The sequence below is a fragment of the Vespa velutina genome, chromosome 8 (assembly GCF_912470025.1).
Source record: "Vespa velutina chromosome 8, iVesVel2.1, whole genome shotgun sequence".
Classification (NCBI taxonomy): domain Eukaryota; kingdom Metazoa; phylum Arthropoda; class Insecta; order Hymenoptera; family Vespidae; genus Vespa; species Vespa velutina.
In genome coordinates, this window is record NC_062195.1 from 6,256,013 (window position 1) to 6,276,558 (window position 20,546).

The window sequence follows — 20,546 nt, forward strand, 5'->3', positions numbered from 1 at the left end:
AAAATATAATATTTAAAAACGATGTTTATGTATATATATAATTTATAATTTATATGTTTTAACATATTATTATAATTAAGTTTGTTTTTATAATAATAACTATTTTATAACATTACAAATTTCTATGTATCTACAAGAAAACGTATATATATAAAAAGACTTAAAAATGATTGGTTACAATCTTCTTTGAAGCAAGACAAGAATGGTATATATATATATTTTTCAAGTTTTGTCCAATTATTTTCCAATAATACGTAGTGATCAAAAGCATATGGAAATGAAACTAGGCAAACTGGTATGTATATTCTCATCATGCGCTATCAATGTACTTGAAGTACACTCACTATACATGACTGAACTTCGAAGATTGACTGCTAAGTAGCGCTTTAATCAGCGTAAATTTTAGGCTTCAAGGTATTGCTTCTTCTTAAAAGATCGTAATATTTTCTAACCTGCTGCATTGACTGCGATGCTAAATATTTCATACTTCTGATTTTATGTATAATCTAATTTCTTATTCGAAATGCCAAAAAAATCTGGTAAATCCGTGTGGGGTAATCGAGGTGGACGAGCAAATAATACTGAAGAGAAACATTACTTTGGTAAATATTATTTACGATCTAACTATACTTTATTTATAACACATAACTTCGTCATAGACAATTTATTCTTGATACTTTATTCGTCATTTGCATTTTTTCTATATATTATAAAAAGACTTATAAATAAGTATTAATATTGCATTTTTTAATGTAATCTCTTTAATAATAATTTTTTTTACTTCACAACATCTTTTGTTTTTGTAATTTCTTTTGCAAAGATTGAGTTGAAGTCCAATATACCTTAATAGATATTAAAAATACGAACAAGAAAAAAAATGTTATCTAATATTCTATTATATTGGTATAGGACATGATGATAGACTTGTCAGAATGGAAGGAAGATTATATAGTAATAGGCCTCGTGTATCATTTAAGCCACAACCAAGGCCTAATAGAGATATACCAAGAAGTTTATTAGAGGCTTATTTAGATGACGATATTGCAATGAGTGCAAATTCAAATAATAACAATAATAGACAAGTTATTGTAAGAGGAAGAGGAAGAGGCTTGTCTAGAGGTAGAAATAGTCCTTTACCACATAGAGGTTTTCGAGGGGGTATACTTCCTAGACCACAACTTACCCTTGGAGAAGCTAATTGGTACAAAATTATTGTAAGTATTAATTAGTCATACATACACACATATACGCATATATATATACATATTAAATAATATTTATTTTTCTTGAGATACCATATGGACAAAAATATACAAAAGATTATGTAATAAATAATCTTTTGAGTTATATCACTCCAGAAACTTTTGTGCCGATTATGGTAAGCATTACTTAATGTTTTTGAAAGTAACTTTGCATACATTATTTAATAAAAAGCTTTAATTTAAAACTTCTATTTATAGTACAAAGCTATGGGAAGTGAAGCTGTCTTCTATGTCGATGATCACAAAACAGCAAATGCACTTCTTAATTGTGATCGTAAAATTACAACGACGGAAGGTTTTAAGCTTCAAGTTAGAGTTAAACCAGGATTTCCTCAATGTGAAATTAATGATAAATTAAAAGAAAGATTAAAGCAAGCTATGGTAAAACGATATGTTCAAGAAAACAATGCTTTAGATTTGTCAAGATTTCATCAGGATCCAGGTTAGAATCAAGTCTATTATAAAAAATAAGTTTATTGTTTATTATTTTTATTATATCCGTATTACAGATCTTGTTGCTGACTATTTTTGTGCATTGTTTCGACCAGTTATGTTACTAACTGTATTGGACATTGTCTCAGAACATATTCCCACATTAGAAGCTTTAAATTTAGATGGCAACAAACTTAATTTAATTGAAAGACTCAATGTGCTTCACAAAAAATTTCCAAAATTGAAAATATTGTACATAGGTGATAATAAGGTAATAATGTATTCATAAATTTAATGAAAGAAACAAATACTAAATATATTACTTTTACATGTATGATTTCTAGATAAGAGAAATTAATCAATTAGATGTTTTAAAAGATGTGAAACTAGAAGAGTTACGACTAGCTGGAAATCCTGTGTGCATCAAATATAAATCTCGACAGAGTGATTATATTAGGTAATGTATTGTTGAAATGGTAATGTTGTTTTTCAAATTAGGAATTTCTTTAAAATTATATATACATATGTACATCACACACATACACACACACACAAAAGATATTGTATTAATTACATGTTCAGATTTTATGCTGCTCTTTTTTCCATACATTTTTATATGTAATTAAATTTCATTACATATTCAAAATTATATAAATATTCAACAATACTTCTAATGTTGTCTAATGTAAGTTCACATTAGTTCATGAGCATATACCGATAGTAAGTTTTTCTATTATCTTAATTATTAAATTATGAAATAATAAGGCAAATATTTTTGTTATTTACAATTAATTTGGAGCTTCCGGGCTTCTGGCTTTTCTTTCTTGGCAATAGTGATGTGCGGAAAAGATTTCCCAAGCTCCTGAGACTGGTAAGATATATTTTGAAGTTAAAGCTATATTATATATATAATATATATATATATATATATATATATATATATAATATGTGTTAATGATATAATTATTTGAGTATATAACAAATATATATAATATATTTTGAAAGGATGGTATGGAGTTACCACGTCCAATCTTATTCGATGTTGCGGATGATACATCAAAGATACCTCCTACCCAACGAATATTCACTACAGACACCAAGGCCCAAGAAGTAGCAAGTCAATTTCTGCAACAGTATTTTATGATCTTTGATAGTGCTAATCGCCAACCACTGTTGGATGCTTATGATGAACATGCATGCTTCAGTTTAACAGTAACTACTCATCCTCATAATCCCAATAAGTAAGTAAATATTTCATATTAAAAAGATCATAAATAATGATTTGAATGTATAATAAAATAAACATCCACATGTAGAATTTTATTTATTTTAACTTTAAATGGAATTTAAATCAATCTTAAAAATTAGAGCAATATATAACTACAATATATTACAAATTTTTATTTCTTTTTATAGATTGAGTACATACATATTGGAAAATAGAAATTTATTTAGAGTAAATGATACTAACAAAAGACAAAAATTATTAAAACAAGGAAGATTGCCTGTGGTTTCATTTATCTCAGAAATGCCACAAACTAGACATCATTTACATACATTCACAATGGATATTACTTTAGTTACTGTAAGATATTTAAATTTATATGGAAACGAAACTATAAATGTATACTAAGTATATGATATATTTTAAATTAATCTGATTATTTTCTAGGAAGGAATAATGTTAATCACAGTAACAGGATTATTTAAAGAGCTGAATAGTAAAGATGAACCTTTACGGTATTTTAACAGGACATTTATTATAGTGCCAAAAGGAAACGGATATTGTATTCTTAACGAACAGTTACATATCAGTCATCCAACTGAAATGCAACATAAACTTTTATCAAATCATCCTGCAGAAGCACAAATGTCTGAAGGCCCCTCGATATCTAAAACATCAAATTCTGGTGTAGAAGCAACAGTTCCTCAATTATCAGAAGAAGTAAAACAACAAATGACTGTAACATTAAGTCAGCAGACAAACATGAATCTGGAATGGAGTTTGAAATGTTTGCAAGAAGTTCAGTGGAATTATGAAAATGCTGTATCTGCATTTCAAGAATTTTTTAAGCGAGGACAAATACCATCAGAAGCGTTTAGTAAGTAAATTTTGCTATCACTAAAAAGGTAGAAAGATGTTTCAGATTCATGTCTTTCTGCTTGAAGACATATTACTTAATATGAATAAGGTGCTGAAGTCTTGGGTATTCATAAAATTTCATAATAATATTTTATATTTCATTAATTTTAACTAAAGAAAAATGAAAAACAATTAAATGTTTTTAATTCATTATTCTTTAGATAAGATGTTTATTCAAGACATTTGCAATTAAACATAGATTAGAATATAGTATACAACATCAGCTTTAAGTTTATATTCTAAATCAGAGATGTGCAAACTTTTTGTGGAAAAAGAAATTATTTTCCTACTATTGTTATTTTATTATTTCTATTAGAGTATGCTGACTTCTCCAGCATTTTCAAATGCTATAAATCACATATGATCTCTTTATTTGTAGGCAAAAGATATCATAGTGTGGTAAAATAATAACAGTAAATAAACGCTTGCTGCTCTGGCATGCAATCATGAAAGGCAGTAACTCCAAGAGAGTTAATTAAAAAAAACACCTTCAAAGTTTTTGAGGAGTTATTTTAGACTTGTCAAAAAAATCATACGAGAACAAATTTTTCGAAAATACTGCCTTTATTCTTTTTATAGGTACAAAATGCTTTTTTTTATGATGGAGTACCCTGAAAACGTAAAAGCAGTATTTAATTTTCTCGAATAATATTTTGTAGGATTTTTTTTTACTGCTTTTCTTTATAGCATGTGATAGAGCTTTTCAAGACAAGTCCAAGTATAAATAAGTCAGAATGTCAAAAAATCATAAATACTGCTTTTGTTAATTGCATGACAGCGTTGGTAGAAGTGAGAATTCGCTAAGGAAAAATAAAATAAATAGTGAGAATAAGGAATAATTGGCTCTGTGAGCCAACTTTGCACATCTCTGTTCTAAATAATACAAAAAATGAAAAAATATCACTTAATATTTTTTCAATGCAACTATATGTCATCTTTACAAAAATTTCACTTTGCAAATTACATATAACATATTGCTGCATATGCAATATCTGCAAATTGCTTATTATTATATTTCTGTTGGTTATTCATGATTTATAATATTTTATTACATTGATAAAAAAGATTCAGCTTAATTTTTATATTGTATCATCATGAACAGTCATTTTTGATTACAAAGCTACATATGAATTAAATTCTTTTCCATGTTTGATATAGCTATAAAATATTTGATCTGATGGTATATAATATGTGGTGTGTGTGCAAAATAAGAAAAAATACTTTGTTTCTTTTTCTTTGTACATAAATCTAATCATATGTTACAAATAACACATGTCATCTACATATTATATTTGTCTATCCTATTTATAAACTTTCAGAGTTATATGTGAAAATGAAGTTTCAAAGTATTACGTATGTAATACTATTTTACCTATATTGCTTACTATGTTTATTTCACAATTTATATAAATTAAATTTGAAAAAAGAAATTTCTTAAGAATGTACTTCAGCATACATAGTAATAATATATATTTATATTATATCTCTAAAATATTTTATAAGAGATTAATATTACTCTGAAAGTAAAATTACTCACACACACATACAGTATGTCATTACAAGATAAAAAAAATTGTTTAGTAATATATTAATTTTAAATAAGCAATATACGTAAACAAATTTTACATATCTCAAGACAAAATATTCGAAAAAACTCTAAGGATACGTAAATTACATAAATTTTTCAATAATTCACAGATGAGATATGTATAATTATAATATCAACGCAGATCAATTATTCTTAAACGAACATAGTAAACAAATTTTATTTAATTTTATGGAAGTAAACAGAAATTACTAAAAATTGTTTTAATTACAAAATTTTGTTAGATTTATACAATAGATGCGTAATTACTCATACAAAAAAGGTGAATTTATGGAAACCAATGCTATAGATATATTATAAAAATTTCTACATTTTTGCAGGAAAATTTAAAGTAAAATGTGAGTATAAATTGTTCGTAAATATCTGAAGTTTTTTTTACCTTTTTATCGTATTTTTATGATTATAATTATTATCACATCATTATTATTATTATTATTACTATTATTATTATTATTATTACTATTATTATTATTATTATTATTATTATTATTATTATTATTATTATTATTATTATTATTATTATTATTATGAATACTGTTATTGTTAATATAGTATAATTGTGGTTAAAAATGTGTGAGGTTTGAAAAATTAATATTTTTTGATTTATTTCTTAGAAAATATCATATAAACGTTTTTTTCATGAATGCAAAAATAAAAATGACTTCCAGGTGCAGATCAAATTATAGACTGTGATACAATTAATCACTAGTCAATAATTTAAAATATTTATGGATACAATGAAAAACTCAAAGAGTTCATTGTCCATACCACCTATAAATGATTACAATGGACGACATGACACATGATATAAACGTGGTATGTCAAACGCTTAAAAGAAAAAAAATACATGTTTATGCTGAACAATTTATAGCCAGCAAAACACTAAGCACCTGGGTAGAAAAAATCCACTATATAAATGTGGTATTCATATATTATGATAATAATATACTTATATATACATATAAACATCATGCACATAAAAAACTATAATTGCATTCAAAACTAAAAACTTAAATTATATGGACAGGATTAACTTGGGGAGCATTTAGCAAAATAGCTAATAATGCTTATAAAAATAGATTTCTATATAATTTTGCTTTTTCTTTAGCTTATAAAAAAATATTAATTATATTCTATATATTACATTTTATAAAAACATGCTTCAAATAATTTATACTCACATTTCACAGAAAATTATAGTTGTAATTAGCAGTATATACAATTATATTTTTGATTTTTATTTTTTTAGAAAATAAATTGTGATATATATAGATAATAAAACCTTAGTATGACTACTAATATTTTTTCTAACATTGATTTTGTAAATTAACAAACGTAAATAATTAATACATTTACGTTTATATTTATAAAGAAGTTCTTCTAACACACACATACACATATATATAAATTTATTCTGTTAAAACCTTTGAATCCAAATTGATGAATATTAAAATCCTTTATGTATGTATGCACACATAAATGTTTGTATTTGTTTGTATACGAAGGTATAAATATCGTTGTCTATGTATAAATTACTCATATCATTGTTAGTTTTGTAAATATGAATATACAATAAAACGAAAAAATATCATTTGTATATATAAAATTACATTTTTGCATAAATTTAATATACCTGTACACACAAATCATAATTTTATAATATATAAATTTATTATATAAAACTTCACATTATAACAAATGATCAAAGATAACATTATTGATTTTTTTAAATAAAAAATCTTCAAATACTATTATGAACAAAACTATTTTATAAAAATAATACGTTGATTGTAAGTTACAATACACATGTTTCTTAAACATATTATATATTATAAACTTCTGTATCGTTCACACCTTATGTACATTATGTTATTATTATTCCTTTTTGTTTAAAATAAAATTCGTGGTCCTTCAAAGTACGTTCGTAAAATTGTTTTCTTGGATCAATTGGATTTAATTTTGGACACTGAAAAACGGTGTAATATATTTTATATATAAAAAAGAATTAAATATATCTTATTACTACAAAATAATACTTATTAAAAACGTACACCAGATGATTTCATTAATTCTATTGCCTTTGTCATTTTCTTATTTAAACTTTGCTCTCTGTCTCCATGAGCAGGATGTGTTGATAACCAAGGTACAATATTGGATGCTAACTTCATTTCTGAAAGCATTCTCATAGTACCCCAAAATACAACTGCTTCACGTACATCTACACAGGCCTTGAAAAAACCATATGTTCTACATTTTGTAGATTTTGTATGATACAATATGTCTCTAAGATTGGAACTACTTTAACTAAATGACTTACTTTTGCAGCTAAATTTAATCCCACCTCATCAGCTTCATTTTCCAATGATCTACTATATGGTAAATTATGTAAAAGATTTACGATATGTTGTCCAATCATGTGTAAAAAAAATGCTAATGAATCAGGAAAACTTGCCCAAAGTAATAAAATGGGAATTGTCATTAAAACATCTATTAATAGTGCATGTGAAAATTGTTCAACCTATTGATACATAGAAACCTTATTAGTTATTACTAGCAACTTACAATAATAGAATTGAAGTTAGAAATAATTTGTTATTTTTCTATTAATTACCGAATGCAATAGCAATGCATGTGCCATTTCATGAGCAAGTATAATACTTAATTGATCATCATTGTCGACAATGTTCAGAACACCCAAGAAGAAAAATATATTTCTTTCCTAAAAATTATCTAACTTAAAATTACAAAAATATTTAAATATAAAATAGAATTTTCCTTTCTTTGATACGTGCAGGTAAAACATAAGCATTTTTTATAGGAGAATCGACAATAGTTAACGTCCAATTTTTATCTTCAACAGAAATCAAGTCTTTATTTTTAACCAATATATTTTCTATAATTTTAATAAGTCTTTTATATGCAGGATGATCTTTTGCTACCAATGATGCCTTATGTTCCTCTAAATGCTGAAAGATAAATAAAATGTAACACTTTTTCAATAAGATATTTTGTTAATTATGTTTATAATTAAACATACAGTAACATATGTAACACCTAAATCTTACCATTTCAAAAATTAATTGACCTAATGCAGCTTGTTCTTTTCTATTAAATATTATAAATCGCTTTCGATTAGTTATTGGATCAGTTTCAATGTGCATTAAATAATAAACAATAAACATTAAGCATAATAAAACCAACGATCCTAGAACATTATAAATAGAAAATCGATCTCTATAATATTATTATTTTCATAAAATATATTAATTTATTTACCTAAAAATATGTTTCTGTTTTCTCTAAACAACAATTTATATTGTTCTTGTTCTTTTGTTGATTTCTTTTGCCACCATCGTTTAATACCACGTCCAAGTATAAATGCACTCAATCTCAAAATTGGACGTAGGATAACAGCAAAAATTGGTGGTATGCATAATTTAGATGATGTATGAAAATCATATATTTTTTGATAATTTATATTTTTTAATTGCTTTAAAGATAACTCTGTACGTAATATACAAATTTTAGAATATCTAATAGATTGATGATTTGGAATTATACAAATCATAGATTTTATTTTAAAATAGTGGATATGACGAAGTTTTATTGCTTTTTGTATCCAGAACATATTGAAAAATTACTGTAAAAATGATAGAATTATTCCTATCTTAGATTTGTTCAATAATCTTTTTCTAAAGATATAAATAAAAATACAAAATAATTACAAAGAAAGAAAGAGAGAAATTATATAAATTATACAATATTTTCTCCAATAGGAGATATATATTCTTTTTATATTATGTGCATAGAAATTTTTTAAATATATTTCATAATTATTTAAATATATTACAAAAATGATATTATCGACAGTAGATAATTTATATTAAATCTATAAATCACTCCATAGAAATAATTCCTAAAAATAATTTATGTTGTACAGACTTGTCGAACAATTTATTACTGCTTCAATTTCAATGTAATTTTCAAAAATACAATATTGAAATTATTGACTGAAATGTCAAACAAACAATGAAGCGTCTAACTAAAATTTTATATAGCTTATAACGATCGTGTCATTGTAATAGTTTGCTATGTAGCGTTATAATTCTTCGGTACATAGTATTATTATATAATATACATGTTTCTATATATTTTTTAATATTTTTATAGAGAATAACATATTTATTAGAAGGCTTTATTATATTTTCATGTTTTTACTATGTTCATACATGTTATATAAATTCTTTAAATTTTATATGTTGACGTTTTCAGTTATATTAAAAATTACTTACATAAGACAAAATCCTTATTTTTTAAAATAATTTTATATACTTTATCATTAAATAAATTTGTATACAGTAACCTCTATGCGATGAAATCTGAATAATCAATATTATTCATAGCACATCACATAAATTGTAATATTATCAATGTGACTTAATAGTTTGAAACTTCATTGTATCAAAAAATTACGTAGCTTTTATAGTTATCGAACTTGAATTAATGCAGTAATACGAAAATTTAGGTAGTTCTAATTTCTACCAGAATCAACACCACTATGTTTTTCTAATGACTAGTTGGTAAGATAGAGCATGACATTTGAAAATGACAAAAGATTAATTTTATTTTTATGTAACAAGTTGGTAAGTATTCTACATTATCTACAGAATTCGGATAAATAAAAAAAAAACATATATATGTATACATATGTATATATCAATATATGTGTGTACATGTATATATTTTTTGTATGTTGCTACTTAATAATAACTCATAAGATATACTTTAAATCTAAATTGCGTAAACATTAATGATCTATTTAAAGTTTAAATAGATTATTAAAAATAGATTATTTAAAATAAAACGATTTATTTATATCATTAATTCGAAATAATTTCTGCTTTATTTTAAAACAAATTGTTCTAGAAAAAAATCTTATTCTAAATCTCATTCGAAACATCTTATACTTATTTATACTTTTGTAAATAATAATAAAACTTTAGATGTTATCGATCGGCGAATTTTCTAACATATATTTACAAACTACGAAAGCAATATTTGTTCGATCTTTATTTTGATATTTATTCAGATAAAATAGAAACCTATCTCTAGATAAAATTTGTAATAATTAAATGTTATTTTTATAACGATCAATATAATATTTATATGTTATTTTTTTTTTTCGAATGTAATATATTTTCTATTTCTATTTCGTATAGAAACAGATCTGACCTCGAGTATAAACGACTGAATATAGGTAAATACAAATGTGTATAAATGTATATAGATTATTAATCAGATGAGTGAGACCTACTTAGGAATGAAATAATTTTTCAAATTTTAACAAATTATTTGAAGAAAAAAAAAAGAAAAGAAAAACACTATTTATAGGGAAAATAAAAAATCTCCGATTTTAACACCTGATGTCGTTTTAACTTTTCACAACATGGCGTCCGACAGAGGGAAGTATAGGACAAACATCAAGAAACGAACAGTATGCTTGTACTATATACAAATATAAAGTGTCATACAGTGCGGCCATGGATGCATGTATTTGCGCGTGCACGAGTGAGGCTCTCTGTACACGTCCATCATGAGTCAAAATTTACGGTTCTTTCATATTTCGTGATTAATGTCTTCGTCAACAAAAAGAATGCAAATTTAGTCTCGGAACTACACCTGCTCAATCCTATGGACTGTTATCCCACGAGGATGACTCTTTCTGCCCGGTAATCAAAACTTAATTCGACTTTATGTGTATCGCATCTATTATTCTGTCTCACGGATACTGTGCGTCTCATTTCTCATTCGTCTTCGCGTTTGAACTTGTTATATTATAGATTTTTCATAAAATAATATCGAAATACTTATTTTAAATAATACATTAATCTATCAAAACGATTATTGTTGATTTTAATCATTCACGTACTTAGTATTTTTTCTATACGTCAGAAACGGAATTATATTCTCATGATTCATTATTTTAACGTTCTTCTTCAATATAAGAAATTCTTGTCATTTTAACTGAATTATGCATAATTTTCATAAGATCTATTTCTATATTATTTATCAAACGTTCGTTATTGGTTTACTTATACATCCTTATTGAAGAGAATAAATTGTAAATACTACATATATATTAATAACTTAAATTATTACTGTTTGTAATGCTAAAATACAGTGTCTAATGATGTGTGTCTCTAATTACTTATCAATTTTACAAATCTTGGATGAATACAAAAAGGATATATGTGTATATATATCCTTTTATATATATATATATATATATATATATATATATATATATGTATATATATATATAAATATATATATCAAAATGAAAGTCATATAAAAAATTGTATAATGTTATGTAGTTTGTATTGAGTGATAACTATTTATACTTTCTATGCATAATTTTAGAAAGAAATTAGATGAGAAACTTATAAATATAAAATAAGATTTAATTGTCTTTCTATTAGTTTAATAATGTTTCTTTTTTATAATACATATATTCAATATTTATACTCAGATATATAAAAGTTATTTTCCATTTGCAGTTAAATTGTAACAATTGAATAAAACAAAATTTTGCAAGTATGGAACAAAGTAGAAATAGACCAAGTAGACCACGTCTACGTTCACATGGTAACTCTGCACGAGTTCTTGTATTCGATCAAATGGAATCAGAAGACACCAACAGTAGCACAGAACAAACACGTAATCGTCCTACAATATCAAAGGTTGAAAGTAAAGAGGCCCCTGTTCGACCAGGTTAATATAATTTTTTTTTATAATGTTATTTAGAAAATCTATATCATATTATGTGACTTCAATGTAAAATTTCTATATAATTATACCAAAGTAAAAAAATTTACAGTTAGTGGAGAATTATCAAATTTAGTTCGTATGCGGAATTCAGCCATTGGAAAATCAGCTCCTTCTTTGTCAGTTCACATGGTTAGTATATATGTTACAAAATTATTATTATTATTATTCAATAAATTAAATAATAATATCATATTTTTTGATTAGGTCTGTATTTAAAATATTATGTTTTCTCTCAATAGCGTGATCCGAACATTCCTCGTCGATCTGCTAAAGCAGCACATCGTAAATCTTTCATTGCAACAACATCGCCTACTTTACCACGTTGCCATTCACCTTTATCTGGTATGTTATAGATTACTTTTATAATTTTCTGTTTTTAATAATAGTCAAAAGGTATAAAATGAAAAAGGTTTTTATGAAAGATGTGATATAATAGTCTATAATTTTATAGGATTGTAATAAATAAAATATTATATAAATAAGATATTTTATATTTTTCTTTTTTATACTTAAGATATTTATAGGAAATAGTAAATTAATTTATTCATTATTTCCCAATACAGCTTTCATCCCAATTGTAGGCAGTCCTCTAGAAAGCCCTAGGATGTCATCCAGTCCACATTTTGCTTTTGCTCCTGTTAAAAGGTATATAACTTATATGTTCTTCTCTGTTTTTCTCCTCAATAAATTTTTCTCGATTAATATATAAAGAAATATTTCATTTATTTTCTTATGATTTATAAATTAAAATATATTCTAATATTCATTAACGAACTGTATTAATACAATATAAATTAATTTTTGTACATTAAATAATATAATACAAAGATAATCATATTTTAGGATTGGGGGTGCTACAGGAACTGGTGATGGTAGAAGATGGTCAGTTGCAAGTTTACCTTCTAGTGGCTATGGGACAACACCTGGTTCGAGTAATGTTTCGGTATGTAATTTGATGTATTAAAAAATATATTGAAAATATATATATACATATGAATTATATTAAAATATTATATATATTCTTAGTCACAATGTTCGAGTCAAGAACGTTTACATCAGTTACCAAATGTTCCAACTAAAGATGAGCTACGCATGTTATCTTGTCACTTTTCTAAGCCTGGTACACCATGTTCATCACATCCAGGTTTTCCTGGTTCCAGTATATCTACCATTTCTGGTAGTCTTGAAGAAGAAGGTCGTAAATCACCATTACATCGACCGCGATCACGAAGCTTAAGGTATAAATTACATCAGAAATGTGACTTTTGTAAAATTTAATCATTATATAACTGATTTTAAAAAATATTATTAACAAAATACTAATTTTAATTATAGTAGTCCGAGTCGATCACCTGTTCTTGATAGTGAGATTGTCATGATGAATACTTTGTACAAAGAACGATTTCCAAAGGTATGATTTATGTAAAAATAATATATGATAAAAAGAATAGTTAATAAAATATTTCAATTTATTAATAATCCAATGTATTTTTCAATTAGGCTACGCAACAAATGGAAGAACGTTTAACAAATTTTATTAATGAAAACAAGGAAATCGATGAACATGAAGTAGTGACACATATGACTCCAGATTCTTTACCAATTTTACGTTTTGTTCATCATCAAGTGATCGAAATGGCAAGAGACTGTTTACAAAAATCACAAGAGAAATTAATCACAACAAGATATTTTTATGAAATGAGTGAAAATTTAGAACATTTATTAATGGAAGTATGTCAATAATATTTCAATATAAAGATTAATGAATATTTATTTCAACATAAATTTAATGTATAATTTTCATGTTTATAGACCAAGGAAAAATCGTTAGAAGCTGCAACACGATTGACAGGTTTAATAAAAAAACTTTTACTAGTGATCTCACGTCCAGCGCGATTATTAGAATGTTTAGAATTTGATCCAGAAGAATTTTACCATTTACTTGAACGAGCTGAGGGTCAAGCTAAATTTAATGCAGGAATAAAAACTGACATTCCTCAGTATATCATTAATAAACTTTCTTTAAATAGAGATCCAATAACTGGTACATTAATTACTTCATTTTTTCATATTTTAAATGAAAATTATTACTATATCTGTTCCTATATCTTTTCCAGAATTACAGGAAGATCTGAATAAGCTGGAAGATTCTGCAAGTTCTAGTGATAGTAACTTACAATTAACATCGAGTCCTAATAAAGATGATGATAAATCTCAACGTGTTCCTTGTGAAAGTGATTATGAGGTATTAAAACTTATTAGTAATGGAGCATATGGTGCAGTGTATCTAGTTAAGGAAAAGACGACTAGACAAAGATTTGCAATGAAGAAAATTAATAAAAATAATCTAATGCTTCGTAATCAAGTGGAACAAGTGTTCGCTGAAAGAGATATAATGAGTTTCACAGATAATCCTTTTGTAGTATCTATGTATTGTAGTTTTGAAACGAAGGTATGTCATATATTTTAACATTATGTATTATGAAAATATTATTTTTATAAATAATGCATGATATATAAACGTTAACTTTTGCCATTTCAGAAACATTTATGTCTTGTAATGGAATATGTTGAAGGTGGAGATTGTGCAAATCTTCTAAAAAATATTGGTCCACTTCCATCAGATATGGCAAGATTTTATTTTGCAGAGACTGTTTTAGCTGTAGAATACCTGCATAGTTATGGTATTGTTCATAGGGATTTGAAACCTGACAAGTAAAGTTATTTGAATTATATAAATTTTGTATGATATATAAATAGTTATTAGATTATTTTATATTTACTAATTAAAATTTCATGTTTCAGTTTACTTATTACAGCATTAGGTCACATTAAACTTACAGACTTTGGTCTTAGTAAAATGGGGCTTATGTCTTGTAAGTTAATAGCTTAATATAACTAAGTAATTATATTTATTCTTTTGCAATAATTTAATGTATATATTTAACTTTACAGTGGCAACAAATCTTTATGAGGGATATATAGATAGAGATACTCGACAATTCTCTGATAAACAAGTATTTGGTACACCTGAATATATCGCACCAGAAGTTATATTAAGACAGGGATATGGAAAACCTGTTGATTGGTGGTCTATGGGAATTATACTTTATGAATTTCTTATTGGTTGTGTACCCTTTTTTGGCGAAACACCCGAAGAACTGTTTGCTCATACCGTTAATGGTTGGTATTAATATGTGAACATAAGAACACAATCTATAATTTAATTTTTCTTTTTAGATGACATAGAATGGCCAACTGAGGATGATTGGCCAGTTCATCCTGAAGCTAAAGATATTATAACTGTATTGTTACAACAAAGTCCTAGAGATCGATTAGGAACTGGTGGTTCACATGAAGTTAAAGAACATCCTTATTTTTATGGCGTTAATTGGAATAGTCTTCTTAGACAAAAAGCTGAATTTGTACCACAATTAGTTGATGATGAGGATACGAGTTACTTTGATAGTAAGATATCTAAAGTATAATGCATGATACTAAATTGCTTTTTATATATATTTAAATATTAATTAATTACATGAATTACTTCATATAATGTTTTAGCTCGTATGGATAGATATAATCACGATATAGGCGATGATACAGATGACACTGATGATTCTCCTTTATTTGGATCGTTTTCTTCGTATTCGCCACAATCACGGAAAATTTCTCAAAGCCGTCCACAGCAAACAAATATAGAGCCAGAAGTGGATTCTAAAAAACAACCTTTCCATACTGATTTAGAAAGCACAGTTTCACAACTTTCTCTTGTATCGAATACATCTGTTACTACTACTACTACTACTCCATCCAAACTCTTAGAAACGAGTCAAAATTCAGAGAAAAGTCGGTCGCTTCTTTCTGTCAAGACGACTCCATGTGTCGAAAATCTGAATAGGCCTATAAAGTCAAATATATCATCTATTGGTTCTACTTCTACTGGAAGCAGTGAATCTCAATTAACTGTGGTCAAAAATATTCAATCAGAAAATACTTCTATTAATTTGAGTACACCAGATTCTTCACAAACAGAATCCGAAGACATCAGCCCACAAATACAAAGGAAACGTCACACACATTCTCGTGATAAGCTGCCCAGGTTCAGTATTCCTATTGATGATGAGCACATGTGAGTCATTTGACCTATATCCTTGCCAATATATACGTAAATCAATAGTTTCCTCTCTGTTGTTCTATTATATGGATTTTATTTTACAATGATTCTTCCCTTATTTTCTTTTCTGTTCAATAATTAGTCGATATTATTAAATATTTTATCAAGCAATGTTACGAATCCAATTTCCTATTCATTTCTTTTCATCACCATGATCTTGGTTAATATAATATAAATTATTTGCTTATATATATGTTATATATTTATAGGCTGGATTTAACAGCAGCGAATAAGGAGATCCTCGAGGATAAACATAATTCTAGTACTGATTCCTTTGAATCTTATAATGCAGTTTCCATTTTACCGGCAAATAAGTCAAAGTCAAGGTCTGTTATTAAGTCTGCATCGACTAGTGGCTTGTCACTAGTAATACCAACTAGTGAATTTACTTGTATGTATCTAAATAATAATTTTTATAAAATTTTACAATCATTGTTTTAAATATTTATTGATATTTATTGACATTAGAACTATATTATTACATTTATTACTTAATATATCTATATTTTTAGATGATTCAATAGTCAGTAATCAATCTATTGAGTCACCTGGTGGATCTTCTACTGCTTCTTCGAGAGATACATCTCCATGTCGAGAATTAAGTCCTCTTGTAACCAGTTTGAAACCTCCCATTATTATAAGAAGAGGACCATGTGGATTTGGTTTCACAGTGCATACCATCAGAGTCTATTACGGTGATAGTGATTTTTACACTATGCATCATTTAGTAATGGTATGTCCACAATATATTTTATCTGGAACTTAATTCATTCATTTAGTTGAAAAAGTATAAATATTAAAATTTATACATTCAACTATAATTTTAACTGTAAAAATATATCTATTCAACTGTAGGCAGTTGATCAGTCAAGTCCTGCATTTGAAGCTGGTTTGAGGCCAGGGGATTTGATAACGCATATAAATGGAGAACATGTACAAGGGTTATATCACACTCAAGTTCTCCAGTTAATGCTGAGTGGCGGTGATCACGTCACTTTACGTAGTACACCTTTAGAAAATACCAGTATTAAATCTGGTGGTAGAAAAAGAGATCTCACTCAGAGTAAAATGGCACGCAGAACATTTCATAAACAAAGGAAACAAAAAAGAGAGCTTTCTGACAAGAAACGAAAAACGTCTCTTTTTAAACGAATAAGTTCGAAACGTGCTAGTGTAGAAATGCAACAGGTATACATGAGAATTGTCATTCTTTTCCTAATTTTCTTGATTTATTGTATCAAATTATTATTATACATATATACAGCAACTTTTATGTTTCACATATTACAACTTTAAGATATTTTAATAGTAGCATAGTGCTTAAACTTCACTGCATATTTTTTTGCACACATCAGTGCCAGAGAAATTAAGCAAACAACATAATACAAGCTACACACTCGTTACGTTAAGTGCATTTTATATTTTATTGCAGCCATTAAGTATCAATTGTCCATTGTCAGCACCCATTCTGTCCAGTGACAACAAACCTCCACTTATGGTATGATTTCTTTTATACATTTTTTAGCTTTGTATACCTTTTGGCAATTGATTTATTTATTAATTTATTTATTATTATTTTTATTTTTTTTTTATTTTTTTTTTTATTATTCTGTTGAATACATGTTATTCATTATTTGATTCATATTTATACCAAAGCTTCTTATACCACCATTGAAATATACAGATAAATCTATTTTCATTGACATATGCGTCCATTTTACAGAAATGCGCGCATCCAACACATACTACGCTTTTAAACAAGTATAAAGCAAATTATTATGACATCAGACATTTGAAATATACTACATTCTTTCAGATGGCTGCAGGAATTTGTTCACCTTCAATGGTGACCCCTAGTCGATCTTTCCAATCCTTCACACGTTCTCAAGAAATTACACCTTATTATGGTGCATGTACAAAATCCGTCTGTAGTCCTTCTCCACCAACAAATCGTACTAATTCAGAATCCTATCATTCAACTGGAAATTCAAGTCCATGTTCAAGTCCAAATTCCTCTTCACCGGGTTCTAATATTTCTATTGGAAATTTATCAAATCAATCACATTATCAAAGACCAAGTACTTTGCATGGTTTAAAGCATAAATTACATACAGCTGCAAAAAATATCCATTCTCCTAATCGTAGGAAGTCTGTAGGGCACATACCTTTATCTCCTTTAGCTAGAACTCCCAGTCCATCGCCACTTCCTGCTAGTCCAACAAGAAGTCCAAGTCCTTTAGCATTTCCTACAGGACACCAACCTGGTAGTTCTAATACTACGCAATCATATAGTCCAGGTATTACTAAAACTATATTTTTATTATAAATACTTGGACATAATTGGTATTGTGATATAAATCGTTTGTTTAATTTATGATTTAGGTGTCTGTTTGTCAGCACCTAGTAGTCAGAAGAAAGGTTATGGACGTCCAAAATCAGCAGAACCAGGGTCACCACTTTTAAGAAGAGCTCTCAGTCCTGATAGATTGCATCCTCGTTCAGCGGAAAATAAAACATCGATATCGCCATTGGCAAATACCGTCGTAAAAGTAACACCACGTGTGACAATTGCTCAAACGTCTCATGCTGAAATTTCTGAAGAGGCTAATGAAATAATGAATAAAGAAAGCAGTGATATAAAAGGCGAGAAGAAAGTGTGTACAGAACCGAAAAACGTAGTCGATTATCCTAAATTAACACATGGTATATCGATTAATATAGCAAACGTCGGTATATCTAATGCTTGTGGAAGTACACAGTTACCAAGAATAGCAGAAGAAAAAGATTCGCCAACTGGAACTAAAAGCGATGATTATACATCTAAAGAAGTCATGGTGCCTGTGGAGAAAAATGAGAAAAATGATGCACGTAACGATCGAATATCATTAGGAGATAAAAATGTAACTTACAATAAAGAATCCCGCAGTGTTTATCCTAACGAAATCAGTGTGAGTAATCTAGAATCACGAAATAATGAAGCAATAAAAGACATTGTTCATCAAAATGAAACACCGAGTACACTGATATCTCATGGTGTATCTCCAATGACGTTAGAACAAAAACAATTGAAACGTAATGAAACGGAGATCAAATTAACTTCATTTAATTTGGGTGCTCTCGAACAATCAACTTCTAGCAAGAATAGTGTAGATAACACTCAAGAGTGTCGGAAAATATTAAAGAAATATAAAGTCGATACTTTAGATAACTCGATAATTCGTGACGATTCAATACGTTCGTGTGAAAACAGTGAGTTTGTAAGTGAGAAAAAAAATACCTAATTATGTGTGCGCGCAACCATTTACTTTGAAAAACTATTTTTAGAAATAGGTTTAGTATAAAACTTAGTAGCAAAAAGCATCAATATTTGACTATAATCAATAATGCTTGTTGAAAAAAAGGAAAAAGGAAAAAAAAATAAGGAAAATCTCCATTTCGTGTTTTTGATGTGAAAATGAAATCCATGGAGAGAAAGAAAGAGAGTCGTTTGTCGTAACTGTAAAAGTATTATGTATCGTGTATAAGTCTATACGTCGTTTGAGGTATCAATCTGTGTGATAATACTCTTAACTATTCTCTTGCTATACCATTGTCCAAGTCAAATTTGTTAAATTGAGCTCATAGCTAGTTACAATTTAAAAAAAATATTTGTGTCGAAAGTTATACGCTTCCATTAAATAATTGTTTATAAAGGAGTAAATTACCGACATTTTAGAATAGCTTTGTCCCGCCATACGCTTAGTAAAACAAAACAAAAAAAATAAGATCAAAATAAGCAAAAATAAAAAAAAAGTACCTTAAAGAATTCCAAGAATTTTGAATTTTTATTTAAGTTAATAAAGTTTGTTGGGTATATTTAAAGAAAAGAAAAAAAAAAACTTAGATTTAGAAACTTTATAATTTGTTATATTGTACGGTAGTCAAAAATAATTCGTAAAATCTGTGATCGTTGAGACGCGCCATTATATTACGTATATATTAAATATAAAATTAAATTCGAAATACGAATTTACAATTATAAGATATTTAAACTTTAAATGACAACACACTGCAATTTTTAATTATCGTCAGTTTTATTTCCCAATGTATTATTGAATG

General features: G+C 26.9%; 3 protein-coding genes across 8 annotated transcripts; 2 read left to right on the plus strand and 1 right to left on the minus strand.

Moving 5' to 3' along the window:
* Nucleotides 1-329: 329 nt before the first annotated feature.
* LOC124951021 (nuclear RNA export factor 1-like) lies at nucleotides 330-7,049 on the plus strand. Its single transcript, XM_047498699.1, has 10 exons — nucleotides 330-602; nucleotides 910-1,214; nucleotides 1,292-1,378; nucleotides 1,461-1,704; nucleotides 1,772-1,965; nucleotides 2,039-2,151; nucleotides 2,529-2,565; nucleotides 2,700-2,935; nucleotides 3,111-3,279; nucleotides 3,367-7,049. The coding sequence occupies exons 1-10, from the start codon at nucleotides 524-526 to the stop codon at nucleotides 3,802-3,804; spliced, it is 1,902 nt and encodes a 633-aa protein (XP_047354655.1). The 5' UTR covers nucleotides 330-523; the 3' UTR covers nucleotides 3,805-7,049.
* A 43-nt stretch (nucleotides 7,050-7,092) lies between these two features.
* On the minus strand, nucleotides 7,093-10,007 carry LOC124951022 (metalloendopeptidase OMA1, mitochondrial-like). 3 transcript variants are annotated; one of them, XM_047498701.1, is made up of 8 exons: nucleotides 9,807-10,007; nucleotides 8,720-9,083; nucleotides 8,509-8,648; nucleotides 8,236-8,409; nucleotides 8,055-8,162; nucleotides 7,761-7,961; nucleotides 7,495-7,671; nucleotides 7,093-7,409 (listed from the first exon to the last, which is right to left on the minus strand). In XM_047498701.1, the coding sequence occupies exons 2-8, from the start codon at nucleotides 9,069-9,071 to the stop codon at nucleotides 7,308-7,310; spliced, it is 1,254 nt and encodes a 417-aa protein (XP_047354657.1). In that variant the 5' UTR covers nucleotides 9,072-9,083; nucleotides 9,807-10,007; the 3' UTR covers nucleotides 7,093-7,307. The 3 variants fall into 3 exon arrangements, with proteins under 3 accessions (XP_047354657.1, XP_047354656.1, XP_047354658.1); XM_047498700.1 differs by having other exon boundaries at nucleotides 9,736-10,007; XM_047498702.1 differs by lacking the exon at nucleotides 9,807-10,007 and having other exon boundaries at nucleotides 8,720-9,093.
* A 674-nt stretch (nucleotides 10,008-10,681) lies between these two features.
* LOC124950920 (microtubule-associated serine/threonine-protein kinase 3) lies at nucleotides 10,682-20,433 on the plus strand. Of its 4 annotated transcripts, XM_047498412.1 has the most exons (23): nucleotides 10,682-10,700; nucleotides 10,904-11,172; nucleotides 12,001-12,214; nucleotides 12,321-12,400; nucleotides 12,511-12,613; nucleotides 12,835-12,916; nucleotides 13,115-13,214; nucleotides 13,298-13,509; nucleotides 13,607-13,682; nucleotides 13,772-14,002; nucleotides 14,084-14,315; nucleotides 14,389-14,723; nucleotides 14,814-14,986; nucleotides 15,077-15,147; nucleotides 15,227-15,454; nucleotides 15,512-15,739; nucleotides 15,836-16,403; nucleotides 16,658-16,839; nucleotides 16,961-17,181; nucleotides 17,304-17,636; nucleotides 17,881-17,946; nucleotides 18,265-18,745; nucleotides 18,831-20,433. In XM_047498412.1, exons 3-23 carry the CDS (start codon nucleotides 12,040-12,042, stop codon nucleotides 19,727-19,729), a joined length of 5,076 nt encoding a protein of 1,691 aa, XP_047354368.1. In that variant the 5' UTR covers nucleotides 10,682-10,700; nucleotides 10,904-11,172; nucleotides 12,001-12,039; the 3' UTR covers nucleotides 19,730-20,433. The 4 variants fall into 4 exon arrangements, with proteins under 4 accessions (XP_047354368.1, XP_047354367.1, XP_047354369.1 ...); XM_047498411.1 differs by lacking the exon at nucleotides 10,682-10,700 and having other exon boundaries at nucleotides 10,731-11,172; XM_047498413.1 differs by lacking the exon at nucleotides 10,682-10,700 and having other exon boundaries at nucleotides 10,731-11,172; nucleotides 15,836-16,373.
* Nucleotides 20,434-20,546: the final 113 nt, after the last annotated feature.